The sequence below is a fragment of the Pinus tabuliformis genome, chromosome 3_2 (genome assembly GCF_031772625.1).
Source record: "Pinus tabuliformis cultivar Carrire ecotype Pingquan chromosome 3_2, CPIR1, whole genome shotgun sequence".
In the NCBI taxonomy this organism is placed as follows: Eukaryota; Viridiplantae; Streptophyta; class Pinopsida; order Pinales; family Pinaceae; genus Pinus; species Pinus tabuliformis.
Window position 1 is genome coordinate 874582665 of NC_142302.1, and position 13632 is coordinate 874596296.

General features: G+C 28.3%; 1 protein-coding gene across 1 annotated transcript in view; it reads left to right on the plus strand.

The window, feature by feature from the left end:
• The first annotated feature begins 436 nt into the window (after window positions 1-436).
• The window catches only part of LOC149183404 (WRKY transcription factor 71-like), a 47202-nt gene continuing 34006 nt past the window's right edge, over window positions 437-13632 (plus strand). The window contains exons 1-2 of the mRNA XM_089418725.1: window positions 437-1574; window positions 1679-1849. Of these exons, the coding sequence (XP_089274851.1) occupies window positions 1066-1574; window positions 1679-1849 (680 nt within the window). The 5' untranslated portion in view covers window positions 437-1065. The remainder of the gene's footprint in view (window positions 1575-1678; window positions 1850-13632) is intronic.

Consider the following 13632-nt stretch of genomic DNA (forward strand, 5'->3'; position numbering starts at 1 on the left):
AATGTGGAGATGATGATGTCTCTGCCGGTCCTCTCCAACGTATATCATGACGGCATCTGTCACGTAAGACAAACGAAAGAGAGAGTAGAGTAGTCTAACCAGGCTACATTTTTGCCTGGAAAAATAATAGAAAATAATTTTGTGTAAAATTTGCTTAAGTTTTGGAAATCTGGCTTTTGCTTGTCTAGTTTAGTTAAATGATGTTGAATCTATTTCTACTGTAGAAAATAATTTAAATACCTTTTGAATTAAATTTAAAAGAAAAAATCACTAAGATCTAATTTCAAAATTTAAGTGCATAAATAAAACTAAATCCATTTCTACCTATTAAAAAACTATTTAAACACGCACAATTAAATTTATTGAAAATAAAAATTAGCTAACTTCTCACTAAAAATTCAGGTTAAATGGTCACCTCATTAGACAAAGCCAACATTATCACGGTAAGAGTGAGACTGGGGAAGCAGCCTCTGCGCAAATCTTTTGAACCAAGAAACCCCATGATTACTGCAAATAGCGAGCAAATCCATGGCATCCACTCCTTTAAGCGATAAGAGAGAAATTCCGAAACCAACTTTACCAAAGTCAACAGATAACGAATGATCAACCCTCGTGATCACTAAGTACTCCATCATCATTATCACCGCCAAACCTCAACAACAACAACAAGGCCTGCAAGCATTTGAACAAGAAAATCAAGAAAAATCAAGAAGCCGACTGATCTCGATTGCAATCTTTCCCTCATATTGATCACCAATCTTCATCATTTCCCAGCTCGATCTCAATCTGTACTCATCCCGTCACGAAATTTTCTTTTTGTCAGCCATTTCTGTAGATCTCTGTCACCTCTTATCACTTTACAGTCAGGCAAACATCTCCTCATAGATCCTGCAAGTACCCAATAAACCCTCTCCCCTTCTCTGCTCTGTTCTTTCCAGAATCTGAGGTCCAGGGTTCGATTCACAACAGGACCAAATGCACACGTCGTTCAAAAGGGCATGATCTCATTGTTGCAGCGCTGATCTTTCTCAACATCTTGAACCTTTAGTGGCCCTAACAGCAAATATGCCGGAGAGTTATGGTCAGATAAATCCTTTTGTTTCAGCTGAGTGTATGCAAGGATATTTCCTAACTAGGCCTCAGCATGAGCTAGTTCATTCAATGAATTCATTTCAGGAGACTTTTCACGAAAGAAATGGAGTACAAGAGGGTGAACTGCAGCCATCTAATTTTGCTTCTCAGAGTGATAATTCTGATTATTGTTTTCTCCGGCCAGGCCATCTCAAGCTTTCTGGAGAGTATTCTGCTTTCTCAAATAGGGTTTCTCAAGATCAGGCCCTGCTAATCAACTCAACAGAATATAATGACACTCAACGTGGTATGATCTCATCACCTCTTGGCCATGCTGGTGATCAGGTTAACTTTAGCTGCACAGACACAATATCCCACATTGAGTACAGAAATAATCTGCCAGAGATAAGTCTCTTGAGATCGACAGATGATCAAAGCTTTGAATCAAGCGTCCCAGATAACGCAAAAAGAACAGAGGGCCTAAAAAATTTGAGTAACCTGTGGTAAGTCTGGTTTACAGACATGATTTATTTGGCAATAAGGCTGGTGAAATAACCACCACTGTTAAAACTATTTGCTAACCTTGTGGGGTTTGAATAAATTATAGGTGGGGATCGTCGTCTAGTTGTGATGTGAAGATGAAGAAGGTGAAAGTGAGAAGAAAGCTGAGGGAGCCAAGGTTCTGTTTCCAGACCATGAGCGATGTAGATGTGCTGGACGATGGTTACAAATGGAGAAAGTATGGCCAGAAAGTTGTCAAGAACACCCATCATCCCAGGTTATACGCTCTTCCCTTTGCAATTTTGACACTGTTTCTTCATATTTCTCAGACATATTTTTTCTGAGTGCTGCAACAACAACCCTTAAGCTAACATAGATAGATAGATGGAAAGAAAAATTGCACCCTAGGTCCTCTATTACCATGCAAAAATAATTTTGCACCCTAGGTCCTCTATTACCATAACTCAATGATTGTTCCACACATATGGCTGATTTTTACGTTCATAAGCGTTCTTAACTCTCCACAATTTATTGGTTTTGTTATCCTGATTCCATCTATCCCTCGTGCCTGAGAAGAAATATCCTAGATTTTGTGATTGATTGCTTCATAATGACTGATTTCTACGTTCACAGGCTTACAAAACTCCCAAAAGTTTATTAGGGCCTTTATTCTGCACACCTTGAGGAAAGATCCTGGTTCTTTTTGATGCTTCAGCTTGAGTTCTTAAAAAAATCTGGTCTCTATATAATAATCACATTTATTTTTCCACCTTCCATTTCAGTTTTTAGGCTCGATATATTGCGTTTGTAGATGTTTTCTATGTAAAACACTTGTAAATGTTTTTGGAATTAAATTGTGTGAAATAACTTAGGAATATAAGTATAGAATCCCAGCATTTTCAAAGTGTAAAATCTCAGCACTCCTGATTTTTTTTTTATTTTTTATTCTTTCGATCTTGATGATCATGAGTCTCTACGAGTGTCGACCAAAAATGTTGGACTTTTCAAGTTATTTCACATAGTTTAACTTCAGAAACATCTACAAACATATCTAAAACACATTTTTTTTGGTTCAGTATATTTGCATAAGAAGAAATCTTGAGCTTTATCTCTGCATTAAAAAAAAAGACTTTGTTTTCCTTGCAAGTGAGGATATTTGGAAATTATGATGTATGTGTTGCTGCTATTTTGTAAAGCGAGCTGTAGGTAGTGCAACCCAGAGAAATCTCAATTAATAGCCTAGTTAACTGAACTGTATTTTGACCCCAAATGTCAACATAGAAGAAAAAGCAGATGGACCGATCTCAATTTATGGTACACCATGTTAATTTATTTTTCTTTGTCATTATTTTGTTTTGTCTTTTTTAAATGCTATTCAACGGAGCGATTTTATCCCACAGCAAAAGATTTTGACCTCAAATTTAATGTTAAGGTTAAGAGAAATCATGGGTACGTTTTTTTTTTTTTTTTTCTTCTGATTAAATGCCTTAAATACATATATGCCATTATTCAAACAAGTTGTACAGCAGAGAGTGATATTCTGAAAAGCAGTAGTATCAAGCTTATCCATAGAATAGGGAGCCTTCCAGCAAAAAGAGCTAGACAAATGGTACTGTAACTCTTGAGATGGATGTTACTGGCTCTTAGCTAACGTTCGAATTGATGTATCTGACTCAAATTCTAACGACTAACTGTTAAGAGCCACATACATTATTGTGGGTCGATTTCGATTGGTATAGGGCGAGAGTTATCCAAGTGTGAGGCAGTTAATCGACAGCAGCGGTATATGTCCACCTTCAAATAATTTACTTTCTTAAACCCAACCTTAAGCATATACAGTCCGTCGGCCCAGCTAGCTAAATAGTTTAATACCACATAGTTTACTGGATTTCTTAAATCCAGTAGTAAGCATTTACAACCCCCTAGTTACAGCAGGCCGGATAGTTTTAGCCATTGGTATAGAAGCTTTTTACGTTGATAGTACGAAAAGTATACTGAACATTTATTGTAAAATGAAAAAATTTACATCAACTATCCGCGTTCCTCCTCTCTTTTCCGGATCTAGGCTGAGGCTAGACCGGAGCACGCCCTCAGTATTGGAAGTTTTCCTTCTTGAAGAGTATTAGATTACCAGTCGAATACATGTGAGAGCATTTATGTTTAAAACTGCCCACTAGGGAAACCGCCAATGAACATTTGCCGTACTAAACCATTGATATTCCTTCTATAATTTTGATAACACTTTAATAATCTTAATCTGTTTGATTCTAAATATTGAAGTACCATCTAGTAAGCAAAGCAGGCTGATCTATTTGGATGGTTGCATGGAAATAAGGTGATATTCAATGTAAATTATGAAAAGGCCGTAAGTGAATGATTGACTTATAGCATAGTATTTCATATTTACTTTACTTTTTACTTTATTTGATACTAGTTCAGTGTTAAGGTTCATACTTCAGCATCATACTATTTACTGAATATTAAGGTTGATACTTCAGCATCGAACTATTTACTTGATATTATATTAAGTGAAATAGTATATTAAAAATATGATATTTTAAGTATTTGTTAAATTTAAATTTAAATTAATATATTAAAATAATAAAATATATTTTTTGAAATCTTAAATAAATATATAATTTGTTAATAATAATTTTAAGTTTTATATTATGTTTTTATAGTTTTATATATAAAATAATATTTAATATTTTTTAATATAATTATTATTTAGTTAATTGAAAATAAAAATTTATTTTATAAAAATTTATTTAATAATAATTGTTTATTTTAAAATAAAGTTTTTTAAATTTTAATTTAATTATTAATTATAGTTATAAAATATTTTTAATAGTAATTATAAATAATAGATACCTAATATTTTAAAATATTTTTAATCGTAATTATAGATTAAAGATTTAGGTTTATGTTAAAAGTAGTTATGTCATTTTTCCCTTTTTAGTTAAAATAATTAATTGAAATAATTGTCATGTGAAATTAGTTATAGTTTTTTGGGCATGTGATATTAATAAACCATGGTTTTGATGGATAATATTATCCAATTCTAAGGTCACAACCAAGTTAGATACCAAATTAGTGTATGAGACTCCCTTGTTTGTGGGATAAGGGACCTCACTGCTACGTCTATGAAGGCATACATAGTGTTCCCTCATATAGTAATGAATCAATTATCTTTTAGGAGGAAACACATGCTTTTAACTATTATGCCCACTCTAGTGTAACAAAGCCTATTTACAAATTAAGAATCTCCAAGATTAAAAAAATACTTACATGTTTTTTTTCTATATATATATATATATATATATATATACTATTATATATATGAATTTCAAATTTATAATATATAATTTAAGTGGGCTAAACCATAATGAAAATGAAAATGGAATAATTTTGATAGTGAGTTAGGATTAGATTGAATTCTAGTTTATAGGTTAAGTGTATGTGTTCTTTGGAAAAGGTTACAAGTTGAAATTTAAGGGGTAGTGTAAGTGTATTATTTTATTAGTCAAATTACTTCATAAATCTTTTTGTTATAAACAAAAAAATTATACACCAATTTAATATTTAATTTAACCATAATAAATAATATTTAATTTAAATGTATATAAATAAAATAACATAATAACCATTTTATTTGACTATTTAAAATAATTTAATTAACTATATTTTTTATAAAAAATATAAAAATGAGAATATATTTTATATATTTATAAATTTTATTAATTTAACTTAAATTACAAGTTAAAGATACAATTTTACTAATTAAAAATATAATTTTAATAAAAGCTAATTTATATGTGACAAAATAGTAAAAAAATTGATATAATAACCTATGGAACTTTCTTAGCAATACCAACAATTTCCAATGAAAAATATGCTTTGCACTCTCTCAAGTACATTGACAATCTCAACTTTCTTAGCAAGAAAATTTCCTGAGAAAGTTACATTACGTTCTCAAACGAGGAAGAGAAGAAAGAAAGAAAAAAGAAAGATGATAACATGGTTCATGAATGATAAAATTAAAAATATAAGTTAATGTCATGAACACTAAAAAAAATTGATACATATTGGTTAATTTATATGTGACCAAATATTAAAAAAATTATATAATAACATATGGAATTTTCTTAACAATAGCTATAATCTCTTGAAATGCTTTGGGCTCTCTCAAGTTACATTACAATCTCAAACCACGAAGACAAGAAAGAAAGAAAAAAGGAAGAGAAGAAAGGAAGTTGGTAACATGGTTCATGGATGGTGAAATTAAAAGTATAATTTAATGTCCTTAACACTATAAGAAAATGATACATGTTGATATAAATTAATTTCTAAAGGATTAGGGTCACGATCACGGAGTTTATTCCATCCACTTTTGTATCGTTCTCAATAGAGAAAGATGAAGAGATCAAGTGGGTAGTTATTTATTTAGAGTAATTTATATAATAAGAATGGAGTTAAAAAATTATTGAAATACTTTGTTTATGTTTTAAGAGAGATATTTAAATGTGTATGTTTATTTTAAAATCAGAATTTTAAAATTTTAATTTATTATAAATAATTGGTTGAAAGATTTTTAAATAATTTATGATTTGTAAGATTATATTATTGAAAATTTATAATATGAATTTATAATATTATAATAACCTAAATTTATAGATTAATAATTTTTATGATACATATTTTTTATATATATATATATATATTGGGTTATATATTATTTTTTATTTATAATTATTTAAAAAATTATTTTTTTTATTTATTTATTTTAATAATGTGTAATATATTACCAAGTAAATGTTTTGATATCTATTTATATTTAATTATTTAATTTATATAGATGGATTGTTAAATATAATAATTTATAAAAAATATAAATTACAAAAAAAATAATTTATTAAGAATGATGATGAAACACTTGGGTTTAAATCTTGAGAGACATATTCTCATTAATGAAAAATGTGAAAAAACAAAATTTTACTAGCTAGCCACATAAATATTTTATTATATATATATATATATATATATATATATATTCATAATTCAAAAAAATTACGTGCATAAATATGAAAATCCTTATGTTTAGAAATAAGTGATTTAACACCATACTATCCGAGGTGAAGAAACGTTTTGTGTGACATGTAATTTTAATGTCTTGCTTTCAGCACGGAAGACATGAAAGTTAATAGGTTTAGATTAATAGATTTAAATTAATAAATTGTATTTTTTTATAAGTGTTATGTGTGTTTATTTTGTAATAGTATGTTTAGAATTTTAATTTAATTATTAATAATTATTATGTAGTTATTAAATATTTAATTTTTATGGAATATTTTAGACTATTTATAATAAAATATACACATTAAAGATTGAGATTTAATAAAATATACAAATCAAAGAATGAGATTTATGTATACATTAATTATGTTATTATTACTAATTTAATTAAATTGATTAAGTAAAAAAATATGATATGATGAAATGTCATTCGAAGTGAGATAGATTTTTTGAGGTGTTTTGGGTATTTAAAAGTCATGGTATTAATCCATTAAATTGTAACAAAGTCTATTTAGAGATTAAGAATCTCCATGATAAACTAATAAATCTCCATGATTAAGAATCTTGTTTCATGTTATTTAAGATGCATATATGTTTAATTTATATATTAATTATTTGTATAATTAATAATAATAATAATTTAAAAGAAAATTATAATTTAGTTAGTTTTCATGATTTTTTTTAATCTTAGCAATGTGAAATGTAAGTGTTTTGATGTTTATTATGGATTTATTCCTATTAGTTTTTATGAGTCATTTCATTTGTATTTTTGCACTAGTTATCTATAATTATTAGGTGAATGATATGAATTTAGCCTCCATGAAATATTCTAGATTATAATTAGTAGTAGTCACATGCTAAAAATTGAGATTTATCTCAAAAGTAGTTATGTACTTTCTACCATTTTATTTAAATTGATTAAATAAAAAAAATTATATATGAACATGTGTCATATGACTGGGTTTTTGGGCATGTAGTATCAATTAGAAAATGGTAGTGCCATATGACATTGTAACAAAACCTATTTATATACTAAATCTTTATAATAAAGTGAGGGTGAATCTCCCTTGTAGAGAATCTTACTACATGTTTCTACATGTTTCTTAAAATGTATATATGTTTAATTCATAATATAATAATAATAATAATAATAATAATAAGTGTGTCTAGTAATAATTATTAGGTGGAGAGTATATATTTAATATGAATTTACTAGAATATTAATAGTAATATATACAAATTAAAAGTTGATATTTATCTTTGAAGTAGTTATATTATTTTTCTCTTTTTAATTAAATTGATTAATTAAAAAAAATTCATATTATTTTAAAAAAATCATATCAGTAATATGAAGTAAATTATGGTTTAAATATATATCGTTAACCTATATATTAATTCTTTTATTATTTAACAATAATAATAAATACTTTGGTTATAATTCATTTAAAATTTTTTTAGTAATATAACACATATTATAAAATAAATATTTTGATATCTAATAACATTTAATAACCCTTTAATTTATATAACTAAATTAATTAATTATATTTCAAATTTTATAAAACAATAATAAAAATAATACATTTTATAAAATATTATTATAATCTTACCCTCATAATTCTTTAACAAAGAAAATGAGAAGATGATTAAAATTATAAAAACAATCTATTTACATCCCACTTGCTATTGCGATAGAATATACAATCACATGGAGAAACAATTATAACTAAAAATTGAAATACATAATAATTAACATGACCAAATTAGATGCCACATGATACCAAGGACTGTTCCAACACGTTTCTTAAATGAGACAACAAGGAGCGTAACTGATCCAACATTCTACTAAATGTGACACAAGGATCTTAACCACCTTATAGAAACGTTAAAAAGATAGATATATTGAATGAAAGTTGCTTATAAATCTACCAAGATAACCAAAGGACAAGAACAACGCATATAAATATACCAAGATAACGAAAACAAACGCTCAAAAATATTGAGGACGGCTGGTTCCATGATAAAGCGCGGCCACCATGAATTATTTCAACACTACATAACTATAGTTATATTGAGCTCCCATAGTCACTATTTTGGTTTTCAATTATTTAAATATATTCTAATATAATTAAATAAATGAGACATATATAATATACGTAGAATCCTATTACAAAGGATATCCATTTCTAATAAATGAAACTCGAAAAATTATGCAGTCATGTAATTGATAATCATTTCATTATAACATAACATGTGTTAATTTTGGTTAAAGTCATTAAAGAATTTCAGATAGAAATCATATTTACGTAAATTTTCTACACCAATCAAACTTCTATACACTAATAGGTTCGGTAAAATGGAAAATCACTCCTATGGTATCCATCTTAGTTGATGAGAAAAGGTTTCATACCAAGTGAGGATATGAAACATGCCAAGTATTTTATACAAAAGAACGACGTCAAAATAAATATTTAACATTTTTTTGTAGGAAGTAAAAATAATAGAGAAGCTTAATTAAAGATGTGCATAATAGATAAGTATGGTGTAGGCTGTAGATCGAATAATTAAGGCATATTGAAGTTTAATGTGGTGTAGGCTGTAGATCGAATAATTGAGGCATATTGAAGTTTATTGAAGTTTAATGTGTTTAGGAGCTAAACAAAAGTTAACTTTTGATTCACCATTTAGTGAAATAGAATGAGTGGTGTCCTAGTTTGAATTAATGATAGGATGACAAAAAACAATGGTTACTTAGTAGTATCTAGTTTATATATGTGTGAGTTTGAGCGTGTAGATGATATAAGTGTGTTTCCAAGATCTAAAATTTATTGGAGGAAACAATCTTCATGTTTTCCACTACGTTGCAACAAGAGATAAAATTATAGGGAAACAATTGTTATTATTGAAAAATGAGCATTGAGTATGTATAGGATATATTCATTTGTCTTGCCTTGTGGGAGGTCATGTTGGAAAGAGATTGAACCCAATGGAAAAAGGCTTCAATAGAACATATACACTATGTAAGTGGAGAGATATATTGAGTGGCGTACATAGGAATGTGTAATTTTGAGGTAGGTATATGAAGTGAAAATGTCAAGTTAACCCATAGAGGGGAATATGACAATGTGTGTTACTTAGGTGTGCAAGTAAAGAACATTGTATAATATATTCACTTTCAAGGGTTGAAGATAAAACTACTACTTTATACCATAAATGATGAATCCAACTAATGCAAGCCTAGAAACACCTTTCATATGAGCACACCTAGAAGTTTTCAAGTGAGGGTCAAAATAGGGACACTATTAAGAATTATCCATGCGTGAAATTGGTGCGCTAAAGGTGTTATCAAATTCCAACATGAAATAGAGTGATTATGACATATAGTTTTCATATAATTATTTTCTAAATGAATTTCTCATTTCTAGTAATAGATGTCATGTGCCATAGGTACTACCCAAATGGATCTAGTGCATGTTGTCATATCTCCTTTTATATGAGAAACACACTAGATAGCTACTTGTTGAGTTCAAGTAACAAGAAAGTGTTGATGTTTAGGAATATGGAGCATTGTTATTGTTCTAGGGATATAAGGACAAGAGGATCACTCATGTATTAGAGAACTATGTTGTTTTCTTCCAGAGTTTTCGCATCCATGATTTGTTTGTATCGACGTTTCGAGCCCTCCACGGTGGCTCATCATCAGGATAGATTAGTAATTGAGTTCTATCACGGTGAACTTTTAAAATAGGTAGAGCATGGTATGATGACTCTTATAAGAGATAGGTAGTTCTTGAAGGATCCTAAGTCTATAAAAGCATAGTAGTGGCATGTCATCCTTTAAAAATATTACTCATGAGTGAAGATTGGTAATGGATGATAGGGAATATCTTACTAATTGTTTAAGCGATGTTGTCATTGGATATATTTTTCATGAAATGAGGCCTTATCTTGATCAATAGTTTTCATCTATGTATGGATTTAAGTCACAAATTAAACCTTTAGATATCTAGAGCATGTTAACAATGGTGGATATTTTGGTGCATAGCCATGTGAAAACTGTGGTAATTTAAGTGCAATGGATAAGGAAGGAAAGATATGAAATTGAAAACATGTCTCTGAGGGTAATAAAGAATGCTATTACATTATTTTGTTGCTTGAGAGATAATAGAACAATGGATGGGTTATCATGACCTGGAGATAAGAGAATTGAGAAAACAAACGATAATATACTAAGGTTTATGGAGAGGTTGAGGTAGGGTTAATACTTCGTATGTATGGGAGAAAGAATGACTTAACTCGAGGACCCTTTCAAGATGTCAAGTTTGAATCAATAGTTATGGGTAAGAATTTGAAGTAAAGGTGAGTTCATAGGTTTTGTCTTCTTTAAGTAGTTTATATGTGTTTGGAAATTAATTTTATAGAAAATTATTGTGACATTAATTTAGGAGGCCAAGAGTAAGTCAAAATAGTAAAGTGGATATACATTGTATTTGGAAATACGTAAAAATAGCACTTGTGGAAAACATTGTGGTGCAATATTTCTTAAATAGAATACAAGGTCTATTATTTTTTATCTAGATAGAATTATATGGAGAGGGGTGTTAATTAATTGTAATATGAAGAAAATTCACAATTTCTTGGAGATGAGTTCCTTTTGGCCAACATTATTAAGGACGATCTTGGATAATTAGTATTTCACTTGACAATTGTGTTTGAAAATAATATTTATAAGCTTTCCCTCCATCATTACTAGTAACAAATGTTCTATCATGTTAAGGTTGGTGAGACTAACTATTTAATAATGGGGATATGGGTTATGACATGGAGTTGAATTATTAAAAAAAATGTCGGGAATGAGTTCTCTAATTATTTTCATCATTGTATACATTTTTTTGGAGTGGATTGGTGTTCAAAAGCATGAACATTGGATGAATAATGGAATTAAGATTTATCACAATGACACCAATTTAGATTTCATAAAGGTACACTAGTACAATGGTTAGTTTTAATACCAAGGGTTGAATGTTTCCGTCATATTATTGAAATGATTATTGGAAGAATATGGGAGATTAACACAAATATCAATGCATTTATCAATTTTATGTTCCATAGTGATGGCATGGTGGAGGGATTGATTAAATTTTTATTCTTGAACAGAGCCAATTCATGCCCAAAACTTACTAGCAAACCATAAGTAAACTTGGGAGTCAATTCCACTTCAATATTTAGGATATTTAATTGCTTCTAGAGCTTGGTTAAATTATCAATGTATTAATGGATTCTTTTTCCCAAGGCTTAATGTTGCTTCATCCATACATACATTAGATTTTGCACATGGAAAGGAGGTTAAAATATTTGTTTGAGGGAAATACATAGAGTGTCCAAAATGGTGATGGACATGGTATTTGAGTTTGGTTTTCTATCACTATTGAATTTAATAAATGTTAAAGTAGCTTCAAGTCCATATTTTCACCATACTTGTCCAACACCATATAAAGGGTTTTATGTGAAGAAAAAACAATGATATTTATCCATCTATTGTAACATTGTGAATTACGAAGTTAGATCATGGATCCATGAGTCTAGAATATCATCTCAAATTTATTTTTATATTTGGGCAATGAAATTTGGGTTGGGTATATGGCTAGAAATTATAATTGGGAACCATATACCAGCATATTCAATCCTTAATGATAGTACTATCTAGATCTTGAATGATGTTGGACACAATATATTCACCTTTATTTGAGGAAATTTTCTTATGTGGAGGAATTTTATGAAGAAAGGATTTTAGAAATATGACATACTACTAGAAGAGTGTTCCTAACATTGGATGGAGACCTGCACAAGTAAAAATGTTTCTCTTAAATAAAAAGCCTTGATGAGCCTTAGAGCGATAATATTAAAATAGAAGAAGCCCTAGGAATAAAATTGTACAAATCATAATAAGTAGGCATGTAGGTGGAAGAACATGTTCCAAATAGGAACCAATTATGAAGAGAAAAATAACTACAACAAAATAATAAGAGAATCCCTACAAATAAGGTCATATATGGTTTTCACCTACAAAATATCAAGGTTGGAAGGTGTTCTTCAAATTGTAACCATATGTGAAAATTAGTATATGTGAGTGTGGGACGGTGGCCTTTATATAAGAAAATAGATGTTTTCCTAATTCAATAATTTGATTAAAAAAATGAGCTTAATATAGACAAAATAGTTTTTTTTTATTTAAATTGGCTATATAACTTCAAGCAAGAATGTAACCTTTTTTTTTGTTTAAATACATTTTTGAATGCATCAATGAGTTCAGCACCTCGAAAAAATCTTAAAAACTTATAGATTAAACAACTTAAGCTCAAACTTTAAAAATCTCTACAAGATTTTGATTAAAATTCATGAAAAAAAATATCATGATAAGAACTATTTCATCTATAAATTATAATACCCAAAAATATAACATAAATAAAAATTCATAATTATTAAAATTTACTAAATTTTATATTAAAATTAAAATTTAATAATCTCACTCTTAAATTAATTAAAATTTAAAATGTATATTTTAAATAAAATTTTAATTATTTTAATGGATACTTATTATTATAATTATGTTTATAATTTTATTATCTTGCTCTATTATTAAACCTTTATAATTTTATTATCTTCTTAGAATATTAAACCCTTTTTGAGGTTTACTCTTAGATTCATTTATCCCCAAACCTAGAGCAAAGGTAGTTGAAAATGTAAGCCTAATGGAAAATTTTATTATAGTCGCTAACTTTAATTAACGCATAGAAAACATTTCAAAATGACGTTGAACAACCATTCCGAACTTTTTGAAAAGCTAGAAAACATTACTAAACTAATTTTGTTATAGCATTGGAGTAGTAATGGTTTAGTTATCCCTTTTATCATTATGGATCCAACAACTAAGTCTAATATAGAGAGAAAAAAAAATTGTAAACTAAAAGTAAAAAATAAGTCTAA